The sequence below is a fragment of the Ranitomeya variabilis genome, chromosome 4 (assembly GCF_051348905.1).
Source record: "Ranitomeya variabilis isolate aRanVar5 chromosome 4, aRanVar5.hap1, whole genome shotgun sequence".
NCBI lineage: Eukaryota > Metazoa > Chordata > Amphibia > Anura > Dendrobatidae > Ranitomeya > Ranitomeya variabilis.
In genome coordinates this window covers 380,117,025-380,141,133 of record NC_135235.1, presented here as the reverse complement: position 1 = coordinate 380,141,133, position 24,109 = coordinate 380,117,025, and the positions used below count along the sequence as shown (strand labels likewise).

Below are 24,109 nucleotides of genomic sequence, written 5' to 3'. Positions count from 1 at the left end.
CACATTATCCGCTTAACTTCCCGCAACGTGGGCACAGCCCCATGCGGGAAGTTAGCGGTTCAATGCATTCCTATGGGTGCAGAATCGCTGCGATTCTGCACCAAGAAGTGACATGGTCCTTCTTTTTTTCTGCAGAAAATCCGCGCGGATTTTCCACAGAAAAAAAGGATCGTCGGCACAGCGGGTTTTGTTTTCCATTAGGTTACATTGTACTGTAACCTACATGGAAAAAGGATGCGGACCCGCAGCTGCAAAACAGCTGCGGGTCCGCAGCAAAACCCGCAGCGTGTGAACATAGCCTTATAGTTTCCATATGTTCAAGAGAAAAAAAGTACTTGGTCCGATACATTTTTTTACAAGCAGCAAAACATCCATTTTTCTCTTATGTATGGTAAATAAAATATGAATTGTTCATAAATTCAATAAAATAGGCCTTTCTAATGAAAAGCAGCTTATTTCATTCCACATGTTTGTAACCTATAATGGCTACTCATTTACAGAATGTAAACAACTGATCTGTTGTAAAATTGATGCTAACTGATACAAGTTGATCTGTGTTTTGTTTTAATTTCTACATATGTTGCATATTTGTTTCTTAAGCATCTGTTTTATTTAACTGATGCGGGGTAGTGTTAAGAGACTGTCTATTGTTGTATAAAAAGAAAAAAGGACAAATGGAAAAAAAACTTATGCAAACATAGAAATCCATCTTCCATAGACTGCAATGTTATTGAGCCAACTGATCTGTTTTTTTTTATGTTTTTGTTTTGTTTTTAAAGAAAAAAAAGCGCATCAGAAAGCACAGTAGTAAAATATGAAATGGAGATGTGCACAAATGTATGTATAACACATACGTATTTGACATGTTTTCCCATTATATTTTATATAAACACTAATGTATCAGTTGAAATACTTTTACAGTAGTAATGGGTAATGAATGTCAAATACACCACAAAAACATGGTGTAAAAATGGGCAGATATTACACAGCACATGGATATGACACCTGTGTGGTCTCATTAGTTTTGTATTTTTTAACACACCCATTAACTTGCACTGGCAGCATGATCCACGTGTGTGTGTGTGTGTATGTGTGTGTGTGAGATAGACACAGACACACACACCCTATCAATGCAAATCAATGGGTCTGTAAAAAAAAAAAAAAATGCTTGACATGTGAACAGCCCCATAAACTAATGGATACACATTCTGTTTGTGAAAGAGGCAGCTGAATGAGACTTGACATGTAGAGCTACAAACTTGTGGGTGTGATGGATGCTCTCTGGGACACTGAAAGCACGTGAAAGAACAAATGTCAGTGTATTCATAACATTTCGGAGGAGTAATAGAACAGAACAGAGTTAAGTGTCTAAAACTTTTTAGGTTTAATACATGTTATATTCCATCTTGCGTTGAGAGGACAAGCCCGCCTTTTTAAGGAGTAAATTTAATTTTTCAATATTTAAAACATTTAAATTTGCAGAAAAGTAGTTACATTTCTTAAGTTCTGCTGATTTTCTTGAAATCGGACTCCACTCCACTGACATGGATCTGATTGCTAAACTGATTGCTCTCTGGGAATCGTCAGAATTTGCATTTGAATTGAGAAGTAAAACTTTGCATGACTTACGGTAATCTGTTTAAAACAAGGGCATTTAAATGTTGATTATCTTTGCAAATAATTTAAGAGAATCTGTCACTATTTTCCCAATCTAAGGACAGCACAAAATCCAAGGGCTTGTCACTTACTGGGCTTTTTACTGTACTTTTGATTTAACAGTTTTGTAGCTCTACTGGTCCTTTTTGATGACTTAATCTTACCCTGCCAATATACCATTTTTTATTGGCATTCTGTGTGCACTGTGCATAGGCAAGAAGCTTCCAAACAATGGTGGGGTGCAGGCATAACTAAGTTATAAAGGACTGCACAGCAGAATCCATCCTTGAAAGGACTAGCAGAGCTGCAGCAATTAAGTGTTTAATGACCTCTATAAGAAGCTTTGCTCTGTATGTGCCCAGTATTAGAATCTGGATTTCTTAGCTGTCCTCAGATGGAGCAAAGTAAACCTGATGACAGATTCTTTCATGTACACTCTTTTTACCTATGAACTACACGCAGCCAGGTGTGGAATTTTCTTTTGGTTTGTGGGTCTGTCTCTTGCTGGTTTTTAATTTGGTGTCTCTTCTCTCTCCTTTACCCTCAATCCCTCTTTCTGTTTCTCTATATGTTCCCTTTTTTAGTTTAGGGTTTCATTGTAATCTTTATGGATGAGCCCGAGTCCGAAAGCCCGGCCAGCATTTTGGCCTCAGTGAGAGCGCAGGAGGCACAGTTTGAGCTCTTGTCTCGTGCCTTGGAAGAAGAAAGGAGACACGTCACAGCACAGCTGGACCGGGTGTGGGTGACCCCTCAGGAGGCTACTACCCCGCTTTCAAATGGCACCCTCACCCGTCGCCAGCAGGTAATCTTCTGATATCAGCATGTCTGGCGTGATTCTTTTATTATTTTATTTACTACATGACACAATTATGTTCATATTATGGTAAGTAATTTGTGCACACATTCAGAAGTCCTGTAGATATGCCGTCCCTGTGCAGCCCTGTAAATCGTGAGAAGCAGCAGATCATGGCACCACAGAGGCTTCAGTAATAAGTGCTGGTGCTGTGGTAACATCTTAATCCATGTGGAAAACACTCCTATTCAAGTTCCAAAATCTGTCTTCATAGAACAAATGGTCACTTTATTTCACAAAAGGAGGTGGCATCCCTGTCCACATGTCCAAGAAAAGTTTATTCATGGGTGTTGCAGAGAATAAGAATGAACAAAATTTTGTGTCTAACATCCATGACCAATAACTTTTTGGACACATCAGTGGTGAGTGTGGTTTCATTTTCTCTGTGGAGCTTATTTTGGTGCATTAAAACAGATTTAGATTGTGGGCCATTGTACGTTGAAGCCAGAAGACCCGTTTAAAGGGAACCTGTTAATCGATTCATGCTGCTTGAACTATCGAAAGGGTGTATGTTTTCAACCATACATTTTTGACTGCAGCGGTTCAGAGAATAATACACTTTAAAAGCCGGTGGTGTATCCTTGAGTGACGACAGGTCTCTCCCTGTGTGCATGTATATAAACAATAAACATGGAAGACCGCAGCATGAGAAGCACCAGGTGGTTTAATTGGGATGTTTCAATGAAAGGTGGGGGGGATTAGCCTCTCATCTGGAAGGGTTGGTCTCCCCTGCACAACTCCGGTAGCGGACGTCTCCGTGCACTCTGCTCTGTTGCTCCGGGACCACTCCTGTGCTGTGCTTCCTGGTCTGATCACATGGACCCAAGATCCAGTCACGTGATGCCACTTCACAGGATGTGACGTCACTTCAGGTCCTGTTTCCTGGAGATGAACTCTATGGCCACAATCTCTCAAGGGGAATGTAAACATTTTTTGGAAAAAAATGTGGTTAATTTAAGGAGCGCTATGGCTATAGAGCACACTGCAATAGATTAGTGGTAAACAAACCTTTTATTAAACCACTACGCCTTTTTGCAATGGACTGCTACCTTCCTCATGTAGAATTCACCTGAGGAAGGTAACAGTCCGCTGCCGAAACGCGTAGTGGTTTAATAAAAGGTTTGTTTACCACTAATCTATTGCAGTGTGCTCTATAGCCATAGCGCTCCTTAAATTGAGCAAGTTTTTTCCAAAAAATGTGTGCATGTATAGGGAGAGACCGGTCAGTCATTGGCAGTGGGTGGGGTGAAACCACTTGCGACTCCTCTTTTCGACTAGTTACCTGTTTGGTTCAGTTGCTGTTAAAGTTTTCTTCTTATCTGAAATGATTCAGCATTCCAGAGTCAAACTTACATGGCGAAAATCATACAGCCAATTTCTGCCTGTGAGTCAAGCAGCATGTAACCATTGTTGGGTCCCATTTAAATCTCTTTTCAATGGCTACTAATAGAATGAATTAGAATGAATCTCCAAGGGGACAAAAAAAATTTAATTTTAAAAAAAGCCAAGTTTAAATTGCATCCCTTTTCAGATTTCAAAGATAAAAGCTGCAAAGTTATCAACACATCTGTAAAGTCCATTAAGTTGTCTTGTTGGATGAACGCCATTAAGAAAAATTAAATCTCGCGTATTACTGGTTACTTTTTTTTTTTTTTCCACTTGCACTGCCCAAAAAATAAGATAAAATTCCATTTTCTGTAAAGTGATTGACTAGTATTTCTATTTCGGATTTTCACCATAGACTTTTTAAGCCATAACGCCAAATATGAGCGCCGAGCGAAGTATGCTAGTGTATCTGATTGTAGTGAAAGGCTACCGGTGGATAGGGAGCCACAGATGCTCCTCAAAAAATTAGAATATCATCAAAAAGTTAATTTATTTCAGTTCTTCAATACAAAAAGTGAAACACCCATATTATATAGTCATTGCAGAGTGATCTATTTCAAGTGTTTTATTTTTGTTAATGTTGATGATTATGGCTTACATCCAATGAAAACCCAAAAGTCATTATCTCAGTAAATTAGAATACTTTATAACACTAGCTTGAAAAATGATTTTACAATCTGAAATGTTGGCCTACTGAAATGTATGTTCAGTACATGCACTCAATACTTGGTCGGGGCTCCTTACATCAATTACTGCATCAATGGGGCGTGGCATGGAGGCGATCAGCCTGTGGCACTGCTGAGGTGTTATGGAAGCCCAGGTTGCTTTAATAACAGCCTTCACCTCATCTACATTGGGTTGGATCTGGTGTCTCATCTTCCTCTTGACAATACCCCATAGATTCTGTATGGGGTTAAGGTCAGGCGAGTTTGCTGCCCAATCAAGCGATGAGACACCAGACCCAACAATGCAGTAAAGCTGATAGATCAGTCTGTAATGACTATATAATGAGTTTCACTTTTTGTATTGAAGAACTGAAATAAATTAACTTTTTGATGATATTCTATTTTTGTGAGAAGCACCTGTATGTTACTATATGGGAAAAAAAATTTCTCTACAGAATGCATAAATTATATTTATGGCTTTAAAGTTTAACCCAAACACAAAATTAGAACCCTTGCACCTCCATAAAAATAAGATTAAAATGTTCAGTGGCAATACATACCACTGTTTATTTTATATATCTTTATAATAGCACCATTTGGCTTTTGGAGAGCAAAGTTTGCTGGATTAGTTTGACATGTTGCATTTGCACAGCACATTGAGGTATTGGTGCAAAGGAACCCTGCCCCCAGAAGTGAATGTATTTTGCATCAGTGAATTCTATAGAGGTGACTAGATTTAGATAATAGATAGATAATAGATAGCAATAGATAATGGGCATATAATTTGACAACCCCCAAATATAATAAAATTGCACCCCGTGGAGCTTATGAAACTGCTTTTTATGATTAAATGAAAAAAATGTGGTTGACCACCATTTTTGGTAACCAGCAAAAGTAAAGCTGACAGCTGATTATCAGGCTGAGAAGGTCTGTGGATATTAGGCCCTTCCCAGCCTAAAAATACCATCAACAATCAGCTGTGATCCCATTCTGTCCTGTCTGTATACTCTTTTGTTTCCTCCCCTCCCAAGAGCTGTGGTATGTTTAGACCATGTTCCCATATAATCAGACACAGCCATTACACAGCAGGGGACATTTCTAAGGTTATCTCAGCACAGGAACATTTTATACACACATCCAATTTTGGAACTTATTATTCATAGATCTATTTGATTAAAATGTATGTTTGAGGGAAACCCCCTTTAAGTTCTAACTTCTAGTAAAATGGAAAACAATATACATTACAGGATATATTTAAAAAGGAATGTCACCCTTCAAATGCAAATTAAACTACTGTAATTCAGAGGTTACATAGGAGACTTGGCCCATATAAAAAAATTATGTATTCAGTCATATATTTGCTGTAATTACTTATAAAAGTTGTTTTATTCTATATGCGAATGAGGGGGCTTTGGTGCACCCTTGGCATGGTTAAGAGCTTCGGGCACATTTACACCTCGCAGTTCCCTTGGTTCTGACAGCGCTGTGCTGTGTGTTCACACTGGCTGTGAAGGAGTCGGTGGGGTGGGTGCTCAGAGTACAGGGGCAGTGCACCCTTTTCATCATTGCCTCATGTAAGCTGCTGCCCCTCATCCCCAGAAATGTAGTGAGTGGCTTCAGAGAGGATCGGCCACTTGCTCATCCCGTCTTCAGTACATCCAAGAGTAGGTCCGGGTCAGCGGTGATATTGATCTATTCTGTGATCCACTGAAGACAGGAGGAACCTGTAATTGATTCTCTCCTCACCTCTCAAGCTCTTTACCTGTTTGGGTGATGCAGTGGGGGCCCTGCTCCCATTTGTGTGTGCGCACCATTGACTCCTTCATAGTCAGAGATTTCTCATTATGCAAACTGAGGAGGTGTAAAGGTGCACCAAGCTCTTGGCCACACCAAGGGTGCACCGAAGCCCTCTCATGTGCATTATGGTATAAAGAGTTTTAAAAGTACGGTAATAGCACCTAAAAATAAATCCTAAAACAGTATATATTTTATTGCTGCTAAAGTCCCCCATGTAATTGTTTTTAATTTATGTTTTGGGGGAGACAAGTCTCACTTTAAACAAAATACAAATATTTCCAAGAATTATCCAAGGATCTGACACAGTGATCAGCAGAAGAGGTGAGACTTGCTGAAGCTGCAGCACATGGGGATCGGTGAGATTCTGCTGTGTGCTTCTGGGGGCGGCAGTTCTCTCCTCTGCTACTGGCTGTGACAGTCCATGGGAGCAAGAGCAATGTCATGACTCTGTCCCCTCTGCAAAGCCTAATGCATCATGGGAAATGTAGTCTGCATGGAGGGAAGACACCTCCGAAGTGGCAGGACTATACAAGGCATTTTCACTTCTCTGGACTTTAGTCACTATTTTTGCTACAGTGCTGCTCTACTGTAAAATACAAATTAGCCAAAGATGCAGCATTTTTATTTTATAGGTAAAGTAGATGCTCAGTATTCAGGAATACATGCTTTTTAATGTGGTTTAACTCTTTCAACTAAAACGTCTCTCCTGCAGAACGGGCAAGTCATTCATTCCACGGAGGGTCAGAGGAAGATATATCCAGCTATAAACTCTACACAGGTGAGGTGGACCCACTGACAAAGTTTAATATCAAAATACAAGTTTGCATCACTGGTTGTTGTGTAAAACTGTTTAAATGCCCCTACTATAGGAACATTCACCTTTTGTGTACTCGCCAGTCAGGATGGAGGGCCATGGTCTTCCTGCTGATGAAAATTATGTCTTGGATGATGAGCCCTCCTACATGTCCTACAGTATGTCTGAAGATCCACGTCACACAGATATCCCTGTAAGTGTAAAATGCACCTGCTATGCATCCCGTCCCCATGCAACACGGGCGCCAGCTCTGTAACTGTCAGCTGTCCTTGATTCTATCAGTTTAACCCTTAAAATGGAGCATTTTGAAAGTCCATGCCTTCTATAAGAAATCTATGAAGCCCAGTCTGTGACTTGATGTCACAGGAGACCATTAATCTCATAACACACTACAATAGCATGGTAAAAAATATATAAAGCTTTACCAATATTGTCCCTTTTATCCAAATGAAAATAGCATTGCCATGAGCTAATAAAATATACAAATACTTATCCCATATGGTAAATGCTGGAATGAAGGAGAAAGAGTATCAGAGCTCCAAAATTGTAGTTTTTTGGTTGCCAAGACTTACCCCCAAAAATGCAATTGAAAATGATTTAACATGTCCTATATAGCCCCCAAAAATGAATTTACAGTTATGGATCTCATCATAACATGGCAAAACAAACCCATTTATTTCTATTGCTGTAATTGTTCAGGAAAATCATGTTACCAGGTGATTTTTACCGCCCAATGCATGCTATTAAACAAACAAAAAAAAAAGCTAAATTAAAAAATGTTTTCTTTAAACAGCACTTGGTCTTTTTTTTCCCCATTCTTCAGTACATTATATGGTAAAATAAATGGAGTCATTCAAAGCTACAACCCTTCCTAGAAAAAAAAGTAGTGATGGCTCTTTGAAGAAAAGGTACACCAAAATATCACCTGGTTCTTAAGAGGTTAAATGGGTCAACTTTTTTTTTTTTTTTTAGCCAAATCCCTTTTGAAGTATAAACTATTTTATAATATACTTGCAGTCAAAATTCCCTACGGCTCACTAACTGCCATTGTACTGTTTCCTGCTTTCTGTGTGATGGCGCTTGCAGTAACCCAGCAATCAGTGGGTTTCTCAAACGAAGCGTCATCACACAGGAAGCAGGGAAAAAGAATACACCAGCAGTTAGTGTAGTTAAGGAACATTAGGGAATTTTTAATGCCAGCATATTATAGATTAGTTTAGATTGCAACACTAAATAGGAATTTTGATTACTATTTCATTGACCCCTTAAATTGTATTCTCAGAATCAAAACTTTAATCACGGTATATACCCCTCTCCCTGAATAAAATCTTAATCCCAAGACCTCTGTTTTTGCGTGTTGATCCTGGTAAAGTTCTTAAGCCAATTATTACCTGTAAGTACTGATGAATTTTCGGCCAGAATAGGCTCTCCATGGGTGCAGCGGGACGTCTGTTAAGTGAAGTGGTGCACCATGTCAATGGACCACAGCTGTTTTAGAACAAGTGAAACCCCTTAAAACTGAATGTAGACATTGCTTTACCAAACATGTTTTCCTTAATGCCAATCCCCTCAACAAAACAGTATTGTTATATACCCTTATGTCAGATGAAGTGGAAGATTCTTGTACTCTGATTAATGCTTGCTGGTAATGGAGAAAATGTTATTACATTGGTCACTAGTCTGATTTCTGTCTTAAAAAAAAACAGTATTAAAGTTATACAGATGTTTTCATTTTTATTTCCTACATAAAACTTTTTTTAATTTTTTCCTTTAGGTAAAGCTTTCGGTTGGATATTCTCAAACTTTAGATCGCCCCTATCGTGATGTTGTAGGTGGCGGTGGAGCCTACACTACTGTGCCCCGTAATTATCATTTCCGTGGACCTGGAACAGATCAGGTGCAAATGATTCCACCTCCTCAGCATCCTGGTTACAGCAGTTTGTCTAGACCTAATAATCGCTACCGCACTGTGGAACCTTATAGGGGTCCTGGTTATGGGGCTCAACCTCAGGTCAGGGGGGCTGGCTTTGGAGGTAGTCAATCTGATTTGCTGACTGCCAGGTATGGCTCTGAAGATGCATATGGACTAGAAGACGATCGTAGAAGTCTTGGTGGTTATGTAGATGGACCAGACTATTCAACAGCCGGTAGAAGAGCTGCCAATGGAGGAGATCAGCGTATGCGTCTTAGGTGAGTTAAGTACTGTTTTACTTATACAATCAGACTTGTGTTATTTGCTCACAGAACTATGAATTACACATTTTGTGGAATTTTTCTTACATTTTTTTGTTTATACCTTTCATGGTTCCTTTGATATGTGCACCCTATCATTCACTTTGGTATGCTAAGCTACCATTTCAAAAGCCCCCTCCCTCCCCCCATACACTACAGACAAACCGTAGACGTCTGAAGGAAGTGTAAGAACTATTGGCCATATGCAGTGTGCATATGGCGTAACTATGTTGCGTCAGTGCATGATGACCGTGCCGGAGAGGAGTATCTGCTATTATTTCATACTGGGGCATTTAGTTTAGGCCTCTTTCACACTTCCGTCATTTACCTCCCGTTATAATCCGTCGAGTTTTGAAAAAACAGGATCCTGCAACTTTTGCTGCAGGATCCTGTGTTTTCCCTTAGACTTGTATTAGTGACGGATTGTGACGGATGGCCATCCGTTTCATCCGTCGGAAAATAGCGGTCCGTCGGGCAGAGAAAACGTTCAGAGGTAAAATCGGTCAGCGACGGGTTCTGCGCTGTTCGTTTTTGGCTATAATGGAAGCCTATGGACGCTGGATCCGTCTCTGACCGTCAAACACAGGAATCCAGCGACGTATCCCGTTTTTTCATTCTGAGCATGCCCGGAAGGATTTTCTGGTCCGGGGGAAAAAAAAGCTTCTTGTTTCCATTAGAATATTAAAGGGAATCTGTCAGTAGGATCAACCCTCCTAAGCCATCTATTTATATGGATATGTAGGTCATAGGAAGCTGAATAAAGTTATACCTTAATATCTGCTTTATGATATCCTATAACAGAGATATTATTTTCTTATGTAAGAGAGCTTGTTCAATTCTATGCACCAGGCACTGATCTGCATGAGGCTGCGCCTCCAGAGCTTATTCTAAATGACAGTGTGATGGCTGATCTCACTGCACTACGATTGAATACTGTTTTCTTTTTCTCTGAAGAGGCGATGTGCATGTTATAATTCCCAGAGGAGCATTGCATGGCGAATAAGCCTCCTTACCTTGACATGCCAGAGCTGGTATGTCACTCTCTATAAGGAGAAACGTTACCCCTTAGACCCCAGTCCAGAGCCTCTCACCTAGCCGATTAATTCTCATGCTTCGCACTGACGAGGGCCAACAGCCCGAAACACCGTGTCTGCGAATTGAGATACTGATTTTGCTTTTATCCTAAGTCATATTGCACGACTCGTTAAAGGGTTGATTGTGCCTTGTAGGATCGCTACTTCCAACAGGTGGCGCTATAGAGTTTGAGTCCTCTTTTTCTCTGAAGAGGCAATTTGCATATTGAAAACTAGGCATAGCTTCTTGATTTTTTTTTTTTTTTGGACAGTCTGTGAAAAAACATACGAGTAAATAGCCCCATAGACTATAATGGGTGCATATGCTATTCATGGAAGTCTCAGCATGTGTACGTGAATTCTCATTTAAGTAATTGTCACATCTTGATTCATGTCTCTTCCTGCTCACGTCTGCAGAAATCACATTGCATGCCTAGAATACCTTTACACACAAGTCAGTGGACCATTATGGAGGATTTTGTAAAGCATTTGTCTAAATGCTGGTAAGATTAGGCAAGATGGGGGCGCCTTGATGATATGTTTAGAAAATAGAGTACAGCAATCTACTGTCAAATAGAAAACTAAAGAAATACTAGCTGGATTTAGTTGCAATTTGAGGCATTCCCCTTATGTTGGCTACACATACAGGTCCTTCTCAAAAAATTAGCATATAGTGTTAAATTTCATTATTTACCATAATGTAATGATTACAATTAAACTTTCATATATTATAGATTCATTATCCACCAACTGAAATTTGTCAGGTCTTTTATTGTTTTAATACTGATGATTTTGGCATACAACTCCTGATAACCCAAAAAACCTGTCTCAATAAATTAGCATATCAAGAAAAGGTTCTCTAAACGACCTATTACCCTAATCTTCTGAATCAACTAATTAACTCTAAACACATGCAAAAGATACCTGAGGCTTTTAAAAACTCCCTGCCTGGTTCATTACTCAAAACCCCCATCATGGGTAAGACTAGCGACCTGACAGATGTCAAGAAGGCCATCATTGACACCCTCAAGCAAGAGGGTAAGACCCAGAAAGAAATTTCTCAACAAATAGGCTGTTCCCAGAGTGCTGTATCAAGGCACCTCAATGGTAAGTCTGTTGGAAGGAAACAATGTGGCAGAAAACGCTGTACAACGAGAAGAGGTGACCGGACCCTAAGGAAGATTGTGGAGAAGGACCGATTCCAGACCTTGGGGAACCTGAGGAAGCAGTGGACTGAGTCTGGTGTGGAAACATCCAGAGCCACCGTGCACAGGCGTGTGCAGGAAATGGGCTACAGGTGCCGCATTCCCCAGGTAAAGCCACTTTTGAACCATAAACAGCGGCAGAAGCGCCTGACCTGGGCTACAGAGAAGCAGCACTGGACTGTTGCGAAGTGGTCCCAAGTACTTTTTTCTGATGAAAGCAAATTTTGCATGTCATTCGGAAATCAAGGTGCCAGAGACTGGAGGAAGACTGGGGAGAAGGAAATGCCAAAATGCCTGAAGTCCAGTGTCAAGTACCCACAGTCAGTGATGGTGTGGGGTGCCATGTCAGCTGCTGGTGTTGGTCCACTGTGTTTCATCAAGGGCAGGGTCAATGCAGCTAGCTATCAGGAGATTTTGGAGCACTTCATGCTTCCATCGGCTGAAATGCTTTATGGAGATGAAGATTTCATTTTTCAGCACGACCTGGCACCTGCTCACAGTGCCAAAACCACTGGTAAATGGTTTACTGTCCATGGTATTACTGTGCTCAATTGGCCTGCCAACTCTCCTGACCTGAACCCCATAGAGAATCTGTGGGATATTGTGAAGAGAAAGTTGAGAGACGCAAGACCCAACACTCTGGATGAGCTTAAGGCCGCTATTGAAGCATCCTGGGCCTCCATAACATCTCAGCAGTGTCACAGGCTGATTGCCTCCATGCCACGCCGCATTGAAGCAGTCATTTCTGCCAAAGGATTCCCGACCAAGTATTGAGTGCATAACTGAACATTATTATTTGTTGGTTTTTTGGTTTGTTATTAAAAAACACTTTTATTTGATTGGACGGGTGAAATATGCTAATTTATTGAGACAGGTTTTTTGGGTTATCAGGAGTTGTATGCCAAAATCATCAGTATTAAAACAATAAAAGACCTGACAAATTTCAGTTGGTGGATAATGAATCTATAATATATGAAAGTTTAATTGTAATCATTACATTATGGTAAATAATGAAATTTAACACTATATGCTAATTTTTTGAGAAGGACCTGTACACTGATATGAATGAGGCCTCAACTTCTTGATGGTGGGGGGTGTCAGAAGGATTAAACATGTTTATCATAGGAAAAAAATCAAATACTTTGAGCCTGTGGGAAATAAGACACCACCAAAGAAGTTTGACAGTAGCTCATTTTTCTCACTTCATTAACCCCTTAACAATTACCGCAGTTAAAATGCTTATCAGCGGTAAAGGGTGCTTAAACTACAGTGCCATTAAATAACAGCGCTGTGGAAAAAGTGTATAGCACCCCCCCAGAGTCGGATTTTCTCCGGGGTCTCGAGAACATGATCTGGGTCAGTTTTCACCGACCCCCGAGTTGCGATAGCCAGTATTAACCGTATGCCGGCGATCGCAAAAAAAAAAAAAAAAATGTCCGCTGTGCCATTTAATTTCTCTCTCTCCTCCGATGTAATCGCACATCAGAGGACAGAGAAATAGGGTCCCCGATCGCCTCCCGATACTTACTAGTGTCTCCCGGTGCTCCTCGGCCCTCCTGCTTCCCCCAATGGGCGCCATCTTTTTCCGGCCGGCACTCGGCAACAATAGGAAGATTTTTCCTATTGGCTCATTTTGGTCACTGTGATAGACCCTATTACAGTGATCAAAATAAAAAACATAGTAAGTAAACCCCTCCTTTATCACCCCCTTAGTTAGGAAAAAATAATAAAATAAAGTGTATTTGTTTCCATTTTCCAATTAGGATTAGAGTTGGGATAAAGTGAGTTGAGATAGTTAGGGTTGGGGCTAACGTTAAAGTTAGGGTTGGGATTAGGGTTTGGATTAGCGTTAGGGTTGAGATTTAGGGTTAGGTTTGGGATTAGGGTTAGGTTTGGGATTAGGGTTAGGTTTGGGATTAGGGTTGGGGTTAGGTGTGTGTTGGGGTTAGGATTGTGATTAGGATTATGGATAGGGTTTGGATTAGGGTTGGGGGGGTTTCCACTGTTTAGGGGGTCTCCAAACGCGACATGAATTGATTCCAGACAATTTTGCGTTCAAAAAGTCAAATGGTGCTCCCTCTATTCTGAGCTCTGCCGTGCGCCCATACAGTGGTTTACCCCCACATATGGGGCATCAGGGTACCCGGGACAAATTGGACAACAACTTTTGGGGTTCAGTTTCTCCTGTTACACGTGGGAAAATCATTTTTGTGGAAAAAAAAAAGGATTTTTTTATTTTCACGGCTCTGCATTATAAACCTGTGAAGCACTTGGGATCATAGTGCTCACCACACATCTAGATAAGCTCCTTTGGGGGCCTAGTTTCCAAAATGGGATCACTTGTGGAGATGTTTAGGCAAATGCAACATGACACCCCCAGACCATTCCATCTAAGTCTGCTTTTTAAAAGGTCACTACTTCCCTTCCAAGCCCCGATGTGTGCACAAACAGTGGTTTACCCCCACATATGGGGTATCAGCGTACTCGAAGACAAACTAGACAACAACTTTTGGGGTCCAATTTCTCCTGTTACCCTTGGGAAAAAAAAATTGTGGGCTAAAAAATCATTCACTGTTTAGGCAGATCAGGGGCTCTCCAAACGCGACATGGCGTCCGATCTCAATTCCAGCCAATTCTGCATTGAAAATGTCAAACTGCGCTCCTTCCCTTCCGAGCTTTGCCATGCGCCCAAACAGTGGTTTACCCCCATATATGGGGTATCGGCTTACTCGGGACAAATTGCATAACATCTTTGGTGGTCCAATTTCTCCTGTTACCCTTGTGAAAATAAAAATTTGGGGGTGAAAGGATCCTTTTTGTGGAGAAAAATACGATTTTTTTTTTTATTTTCATGGCTCTACGATATAAACTTCTGTGAAGCTCTTAGGGGTTCAAAGTGCTCATCATACATCTAGATAAGTTCCTTAGGGGGTCCACTTTCCAAAATGGTGTCACTTGTGAGGGGTTTCCACTGTTTAGGCACATCAAGGGCTCCCCAAAAGCGACATGGCGTCCGATCTCAATTCCAGCCATTTCTGCATTGAAAAAGTCAAACGGTGCTCCTTCCCTTCCATGCTCTGCCATGCGCCCAAACAGTGGTTTACCACCACATATAGGGTATCTGCGTAATCAGGAGAAATTGCACAATAAATTTTGTGGTTCATTTTTCTTTTTAAACATTTGAAAATAAAAAATTGGTTCTGAAGTAAAATGTTCGTTAAAAATAAGTTAAATGTTAATTTTTTCCTTCCACATTGCTTCAGTTCCTGTGAAGCATGTAAAGGGTTAATTTACAGCTATTAGCCAGCTTGATTACTTGTGGGGATTCCCTAGCAACCCTGCAACCCCCACATGTACTTAGCCTGGCTAATAGCTGTAAATCATTCTGCTGTGGTGAAGAAAACTAAATCTCCGAGCACAAAAAAATACTCTGAGATCACCCGAGCGTGCTCGGGAAATCTCGAGTAACGAGTATATTCGCTCATCACTACTTTTAACCCTTATAACTTCCTAGCAAAAAAATTTTTTCCCAAAATTGTGCTGATGTAAAGTAGACATGTGGGAAATGTTATTTATTAACTATTTTGTGTGACATATATCTCTCTGATTTAAGGGCATAAAAATTCAAAGTTGGAAATGTGAAAATTTTTAAAATTTTGCAAATTTAAGTTTTTTTCGTAAATAAACGCAAGTAATATAGAAGAAATGTTACTACTAACATAAAGTATATGTCACGAAAAAACAGTCTCAGAATCAGGCGGATTCGTTAAAGCGTTCCAGAGTTATAACCTCATAAAGTGACAGTGGTCAGAATTGTAAAAATTGACCTGGTCATTAATATTCAAATTGGCTCAGTCACTAAGAGGTTAAACAGGATGTCCACTTACTGGACGTGTATTTTTTTATTTATTTTTTTAAACAAAGTAGTTCTCCTTGTAAAAGAGAAATACTCACTGATCCAGCGATGGGTGGGCTAGAGTGACATTGGCCGGGGTTCATGTGCTCTAACGATGTCCTGCGAGCCTCGGAAGACCCCAGCATTGGTGCAACAGGTGAGCATCTGTTGTTTTATTTATAAGGGGGTCATTTAATAATGGGTTGTCCAAGTAGTGAACACCCCCCTTTAAAATATACATTCCTAGACGTCTGAATGAAATGCCTTTTGCATGTATGCAGCCCTCTTCATGTGTTACTTAATTTTCAGTCTTGCGCTGCATCTAGTTGCTGGAAACTGCTTATACTGGAGTGTTAAGTGAAATAACGCTTTTAATAGTGTCAGTGTGTTGACCTTTTCTTTTTCCTGTCTTTTTTGTGTAGGAGTTACGAGGATCCATTGTCTGAGCATTATGGATCATCTCTGCCTCAGTCTGGGAGCCTTTCCAGCCTTGGACCTGCACCTTTGACACTTGCCCCAAGTGGCCCTTGGAGACAACCAGAGCTTCCTGAAGTTCTTGCAATGCTGAGTTACACTCTTGATGCTGTGAGACTAAATGCAGCTGCGTACTTGCAGCACTTGTCATATCGTAATGAAGATGTCAAGAAAGAGGTTTGTGCATATTCTTCTACGACTTGATGTATTAGTAATTCTTACTGCCAAGAGTCTAAGGACAGCTTTTACGTTTTACAATTTTTTGCTCTACACAATTAAAAACTACTTGCCCATCTACCATATTTTTCGGACTATAAGAGGCACTGGGCCATAAGATGCACCTCAGTTTTAGAGGACGAAATTAGGAGAAAAAAAAAATTGAAACAAAAAATGTGGTCAGTTCTAATACTTTATATCCCCTATCCTGGTATGTACAGTGGGTACGGAAAGTATTCAGACCCCTTAAATTTTTCACTTTGTTTCATTGCAGCCATTTGGTAAATTGAAAAGTTAATTTTTTGTTCTCATTAATGTTCACTCTGCACTCCTTCTTAACTGGGGGAAAAAAAAGAAATGTAGTAATTTTTGCTAATTTATTAATCAAGAAAAACTGAAATACCACAAGGTCATAAGTATTCAGACCCTTTGCTCAGTATTGAGTAGAAGCACACTTTTGAGCTAGTACAGCCATGAGTCGTCTTCGGAATGATGCAACAAGTTTTTCACACCTGGATTTGGGGAACGTCTGCCATTCTTCCCTGCAGATCCTCTCAAGTTCCGTCAGGTTGGATGTGAACGTTGGTTGACAGCCATTTTCAGATCTTTCCAGAGCTGCTCAAGTGGGTTTAGGTCAGGGCTCTGGCTGAGCCAGTCAAGAATGGTCACAGAGTTGTTCTGAAGCCACTCCTTTGTTATTTTAGCTGTGTGATTAGGGTCATTGTCTTGATGGAAGGTGAACCGTCAGCCAAATCTGAGGTCCAGAGCACTCTGGAAGAGGTTTTCATCCAAGATATTATTATTATTATTATTAGGATATCTCGGTGCTTGGCTGCATTCAAGTTTCCTTCAGTGATAACCAGTCGTCCTGTCCCTGCAGCTGAAAAACGCCCAAATAGCATGATGCTGCCACCACCATGCCACCATTTTCACTGTTGGGATTGTATTGGGCAGGTGATGAGCAGTGTCTGGTTTTCTCCACACATACCACTTAGAATGATAACCAAAAAGGTCTATGTTCATTTCATCATACCACAGCATCTTATTTCTCATAGTCTGGGAGTCCTTCATGAGTTTCATGTGAATATGCATTTCTCTTTAGCAGCGGGCACAGGAGTTAGCCACAGCCACCAGCTCCAGCCTCCTGTGACCTGCTGCTCTGCCGATGCCGCTCCCCCACCACAGCCAGAGCCGGTACACCCGGACTAGAAGACGCACCCCTTGTTTTCCGCCACATTTTTGGAGGAAAAAGTGCGTCTTATAGTCTGAAAAATACGGTATTTTCTAAAATCCATACCTAGTGGGGATCCAAACTCTATAAAATGTGTCTCAAAAGGTTAGCAGGAAAAAATGTTTAAAAAAAAATCCTCAAAGTACAAAAAAAACTCCAATAAATACTTTTATTTAAAAAAAGTACATATTTGGTATCGCCATGTCCAGAACAACTACAGGTCCTTCTCAAAAAATTAGCATATAGTGTTAAATTTCATTATTTACCATAATGTAATGATTACAATTAAACTTTCATATATTATAGATTCATTATCCACCAACTGAAATTTGTCAGGTCTTTTATTGTTTTAATACTGATGATTTTGGCATACAACTCCTGATAACCCCAAAAACCTGTCTCAATAAATTAGCATATTTCACCCGTCCAATCAAATAAAAGTGTTTTTTAATAACAAACAAAAAAACCATCAAATAATAATGTTCAGTTATGCACTCAATACTTTGTCGGGAATCCTTTGGCAGAAATGACTGCTTCAATGCGGCGTGGCATGGAGGCAATCAGCCTGTGACACTGCTGAGATGTTATGGAGGCCCAGGATGCTTCAATAGCGGCCTTAAGCTCATCCAGAGTGTTGGGTCTTGCGTCTCAACTTTCTCTTCACAATATCCCACAGATTCTCTATGGGGTTCAGGTCAGGAGAGTTGGCAGGCCAATTGAGCACAGTAATACCATGGTCAGTAAACCATTTACCAGTGGTTTTGGCACTGTGAGCAGGTGCCAGGTCGTGCTGAAAAATGAAATCTTCATCTCCATAAAGCATTTCAGCCGATGGAAGCATGAAGTGCTCCAAAATCTCCTGATAGCTAGCTGCATTGACCCTGCCCTTGATGAAACACAGTGGACCAACACCAGCAGCTGACATGGCACCCCACACCATCACTGACTGTGGGTACTTGACACTGGACTTCAGGCATTTTGGCATTTCCTTCTCCCCAGTCTTCCTCCAGACTCTGGCACCTTGATTTCCGAATGACATGCAAAATTTGCTTTCATCAGAAAAAAGTACTTGGGACCACTTAGCAACAGTCCAGTGCTGCTTCTCTGTAGCCCAGGTCAGGCGCTTCTGCCGCTGTTTATGGTTCAAAAGTGGCTTTACCTGGGGAATGCGGCACCTGTAGCCCATTTCCTGCACACGCCTGTGCACGGTGGCTCTGGATGTTTCCACACCAGACTCAGTATCGGTCCTTCTCCACAATCTTCCTCAGGGTCCGGTCACCTCTTCTCGTTGTACAGCGTTTTCTGCCACATTGTTTCCTTCCAACAGACTTACCATTGAGGTGCCTTGATACAGCACTCTGGGAACAGCCTATTTGTTGAGAAATTTCTTTCTGGGTCTTACCCTCTTGCTTGAGGGTGTCAATGATGGCCTTCTTGACATCTGTCAGGTCGCTAGTCTTACCCATGATGGGGGTTTTGAGTAATGAACCAGGCAGGGAGTTTTTAAAAGCCTCAGGTATCTTTTGCATGTGTTTAGAGTTAATTAGTTGATTCAGAAGATTAGGGTAATAGGTCGTTTAGAGGACCTTTTCTTGATATGCTAATTTGAGACAGGTTTTTTGGGTTATCAGGAGTTGTATGCCAAAATCATCAGTATTAAAACAATAAAAGACCTGACAAATTTCAGTTGGTGGATAATGAATCTATAATATATGAAAGTTTAATTGTAATCATTACATTATGGTAAATAATGAAATTTAACACTATATGCTAATTTTTTGAGAAGGACCTGTATACCTATAAAACGGTCCCACTAGTTAACCCCTTCAGTGAACACCGTAAAAAATAAGGCAAAGTATGCTTTATCATACCGCCGAACAAAAGGTGCGATAAAACGTGATCAAAAAGACGAATGTAAATAAAAATGGTATCGCTGAAAAAGTTGTCTTGTCAGAAAACAAGCTGCCATAAAGATCAATCAGTGGAAAAATAAGTTATAGCTCGCAAGAGATGCAAAAATATTTCTATAAAATAGTTTTTGTGTAAAAGCGGCAAAACATAAAAAAATGGTATAAATGGGTTATCGCTGTAATCATACTGACCCGAAGAATAAAACTGCCTTACCAATTTTACCACATGTGGAACAGTATTAAAAACAAAAAATGTCCTGAATTGCTGTTTTTGTTCATCCTACCTCCCAAAAATTGGAATAGAAAGCGATAGTCATGTGTCCGAAAACGAGACCAATAAAAAATCAACTTGTCCAGCAAAAATGGAGCTGTCACATGACTGTGGGCCTAAATATGTAAAAATTATAGCTGTCTAAATATGAAATATGGCGATGCAAAAACTATTTTTTGTAAGAAAAAGCATCTTTTAGTGTGTGACAGCAGCCAAACCTAACACCCCCCCCCCCCCCTATAAATCTGGTATCGCTGTAAACGCACCGACCCGAAGAATAAAGTCACCTAATCACTTATACCCCACAACGAATGGTGTAAAAAATAAACTGAAACTGCCCAGCGGCTCATAGCAAGTGAGTATTTCTGCTACACAAAGCAGGGCTGAAGCACAATCGGGTGATCGCAGCATGGAGACTATTAAAGCAAGTAAAAGTGTTTAAAAATATAAAAAAAAAAAAAAGTGTAACTCATCGCCCATTAGCCGACTACAAAATTAAAACAATTCAAATATCAAAAATACGTATTTGGACAATTCTGAATGTGGCGATGCCAATCTATCAATATATAAAAAGAATTATTCCGATTGGTAACGCCGTAATGAGAAAAAAAAATGTCTTTTTTTTTTTGGGTCGCCACGACATTGAATTAAAATGTAATACCAGGCGATCAAAGCATCGTATCTACACGAAAAGGGTATCAATAAAAAACGTCAGCTTGACACGCAAAAAAATAATCCCTCACCCAGCTCTCGATTACGAAAATTGGAGACGCTGCGGGTCTCAGAAAAAAAAAGTAATTTCCCCATAAACGTTGGATTTTTTTTTTTGACCACTTAAATAATAAAAAATCCTATACATGTTTGATGTGCACAAACTTGTAATGACCTGGAGTCAGGTCAGTTTTAGCATTTGGTGAGCATGGTAAAAAAAAAGAGGAAAGAAAAAAACCATTGTGGAATTGCACTTTGTTTGCAATTTCATCGCACTTGGAATTTTTTTTATTGTTTTCCAGTACATTATATGGTAAAAACCAATGGTGTTGTTCAAAAGTACAACTTGTCCCGCAGAAAATAAGCCCTCACATGGTCATATTGACAGAAAAATTAAAAAAGTTATGGCTCTGGGAAGAAGGGGGGAAAAACACGGGGAGCTAAACACGGAAATTCAAAAATGAAAATTGGCTGCGGCATTAAAGTGACAGTGGCCGGAATTGAAAAAATTTGCCTGGTCAGGAAGGTGATAACAGGCTTCGGGGTGAAGGGTTTGTTAAAGACTTTCCATTGGGGCAATGCAACCTGCATGAGGGCAAACTTTGTTTTTATGATTGTTTAGTTCCCATTGCTCATTGTCAGCATCCACATCCCAACATGGGCCAAGAATGATTTTTGGGCACACATAAAAAATGTGATCAGCTAACAAACATGCTTTTTCTGTGTTGCTTGTCATTATTTCCAAGAATATTGGATAAAAGGAGTCTGTCAAGGCAAAATGACTGTTCAAACCAAATATAGGCGCTCTGCGGACTCTTCACGTGACCAAACAAGAGCGCATGTAGGTGGGAACGATGCACTAAGCTATCGCCACTTTTCTCTGTCTTCTGTACAGCCAGGGCTGACAACTAAGAAGTAGATGGGATGGTTTACTAAACTGTTTGGCCACGTAAATGCACCAAGCACAATTACTTGGTTGGAATGGTCATTGTGCTGACACATTCCTTTCAAGTTGAGTCTCATTTGTTGAGAATCTGTAAGTAAGACAAACTGCATATATAGGCATGCAGGTCTTTGTACATCCATACACCCCATTAATATACTCTATCAGTTGCTGCATTCCAGAATTATCAGCGTTTTAATTCATATGCATGCAGCTGTAGGAGTGACGGAGCAGCTTCTGAGTCTCTGCCTCCTGAGCTTTTTTTTTTTCTCTCTAGACCATTGTCACCGATCCCATCGTGCTGCCACCAGTATGTCACAGATCCCACTGTATATGTCAGGTATCCCGCCAATCTGTCACTGGGAAGATACCTTTATCATCCCCACCACTCACACCAATTTGTCACGATCTGGGGTTGTTTGGTTGCCCCTGGTTCCTTCTGAAGGGGATTTATTTATATCCCAGTTCAGGTTTGGAACTTGCAGCTCTCTCGCCCCCCTTACTCTCAGGTCAGACTAGGTACTGCACCTAGGGTAATTTAGTCGCTAGAAAGGCTGCCTGCTATGTACTGGCTATTGGGCATGCTGCAGCGAGGGCGATATAACTACTCCCACTCAGGCGGGAACAATAATTATCAACGCCGCCGTCGCTACAAAGCCTCCCAAACGCACAAAACTGGTTCGGAGCCAACCCAAATCAGTAGCGTAATTCACTTGAGGATGCGACAGTTCGTTTATAGAGCCGGGATAGACAAGCTAGTAAATTATATATTTTGCTCCAAAAAAAAGGTAGGCAGTGTTTACAAGGTATAAAAAGATATTATAAAGAAGACAAAATCATGTGTACAATGCAATTACAATTAAACAGGGACTAAAATTGAAAGAAGAACACTTACAATTTTGTTCACATCATTTCCTCTTTTGACTGGCCGTGTGCAAAGGAGGGGGGTCACATCTCGATGCATACCACACATCTAGACAGCAGCTAGACCCCGGACACAAAGACACTCCAAGAATGCTGGTCTCACTAAATTATTCTAGCCCAAAAACCCAGGCACTCCCCCTGTGGTGACATCACTTAGAGGCTTACACCTCCCATTTACTTAGAGCTATGTTAACTATTTTTATGCATAACTTGCTGTGTGAACCTCGCATAAGTAGGGCACCATGCTCATGATGATCTCCACGTCGGGGGCGTTCTTTTAAGTGTGAACACAGAGTTACGTGAACCGCTTACTGAGAAATCCGCACTCTGCACTTGTTGCGTTTAGCTCCTAGCGCTTTCAGTGAGTGATAGATCTATCAATCGACATCCGTATTATATAATTATTATAACCCTAGCACCGATCGGTGCCCCTATATATCACATTAATGGAACAAAGTAGTTTTAGGGAGAATGGTTCGCTGGCAGCATAGTACCATAAAAATTCCTCTGGGAGGGGGAAATGAGGGGTTTAGGACACACACACACACACACACACACACACACACACACACACACACACACACACACACACACACACACACACACACGACGAGGGGGGGGGTCGGACTGGCCTGCAGCGTGTGTCTTGTAAAGTTAGGTAGATACTCAAACATGGCATATTCATATTATCGTGACGCCTATTGCTTAGTCTCTTTATCTTGATTGATAGTTGTGTCACTGAGACATCAGACTGAACTGTCAGCCTAAGGCCACGTGCACACGCAAAGTATTTGGTCAGCATTTTTCATCATGATTTGTGAGCCAAAATCAGGAGCGGAACAATCGGAGAAAAAGTATAATGGAAACACGTGCATCACTTCTGTATTTCGCCTCATTGGAGGACACAGGTCCATGGGTGTATGCTGCTGACACTAAGGCTAGTTTCACATTTGCGGTTTAGCCCGCAGCGTATCGTCCGCAAACGCATTCTAACAGTGTTTTTTATCCGCATCAGCTTTCGCATGATGGATAAAAAGCTGCGTTTGCGCTTTTTATGCGCATGCGTTCGATAGGAAAAAAAATTTTTGAGGAGAATTTCCTTCACAAAAGCCACACCAAATGGTTGTGCCCTCATAGGATTTCTGTATATAGACCCTTGTGCAAACGCAGGCGAACGCATGTCCTTGCATTCCCATAGACTGTAATGCGTTGCTTTGACACTCCTTCCGCAAGTGTCCGTCTGCGCATGGCAGCGGAAATTTGACGACCTCAAAAATTGCAACATGGTGCGTTGGCCGCACACCGCAAAATGACGCATGCGTAAGCAAATGCAGGCGAATGCATGCAAACGCATGTACCTGCGTCCACAATGTAAAAGATATGAAATCAAGACGCATGCGGATGTGTGCGTCAAACGCTGCGGACACAACCACAAATAAGAAACCGGCCTAAGTGAACATCTAAAAATTAACTCCTCCTCCTCTGCAGTATACACCTACCACTGGCTCCAGCTTGAACCAGTTCATGCGTAGGAGGCACATGGGTCTGCTATTCAGACCACAATCTTTTTTTAATTTTATTTTTTATTCTATTTTTCACCTCTTAATATTTTTACCTTTTTATGGATCGCAGGGGCGACGGATCCCTTCAGGGTTCCGATCACCCCTGGTTTTGGCTTAAAATTACTTGTGTAAGGCGGGGGGGCGTGGTTTGCATGGGGAATTGAGAGGTCCTGCTTCACAGGAGCTCCTGCGATTTCCCCATAATAAAGCACCGAAAAGCCTACAAAAAGTGGAGATACTGATCCCCCAAAGCAACTACAACATGCCAGGATTCTCTTACAACAAGAAAAG

The 24,109-nt window shown here is 40.9% G+C and overlaps 1 protein-coding gene across 6 annotated transcripts in view; it reads left to right on the top strand.

Moving 5' to 3' along the window:
- The window catches only part of LOC143764815 (catenin delta-1-like), a 152,932-nt gene that overhangs the window by 45,890 nt on the left and 82,933 nt on the right, over window positions 1-24,109 (top strand). For 2 of the 6 annotated variants that reach the window (XM_077250797.1, XM_077250796.1), the window contains exons 2-6: window positions 2,241-2,458; window positions 7,070-7,135; window positions 7,227-7,364; window positions 8,946-9,361; window positions 15,999-16,227. In XM_077250797.1, the coding sequence (XP_077106912.1) occupies window positions 2,264-2,458; window positions 7,070-7,135; window positions 7,227-7,364; window positions 8,946-9,361; window positions 15,999-16,227 (1,044 nt within the window). In that variant the 5' untranslated portion in view covers window positions 2,241-2,263. Of the gene's footprint in view, window positions 1-2,240; window positions 2,540-7,069; window positions 7,136-7,226; window positions 7,365-8,945; window positions 9,362-15,998; window positions 16,228-24,109 lie in introns of those variants that run through there. The other 4 variants (XM_077250801.1, XM_077250800.1, XM_077250799.1 and 1 more) reach the window with 3 other exon arrangements.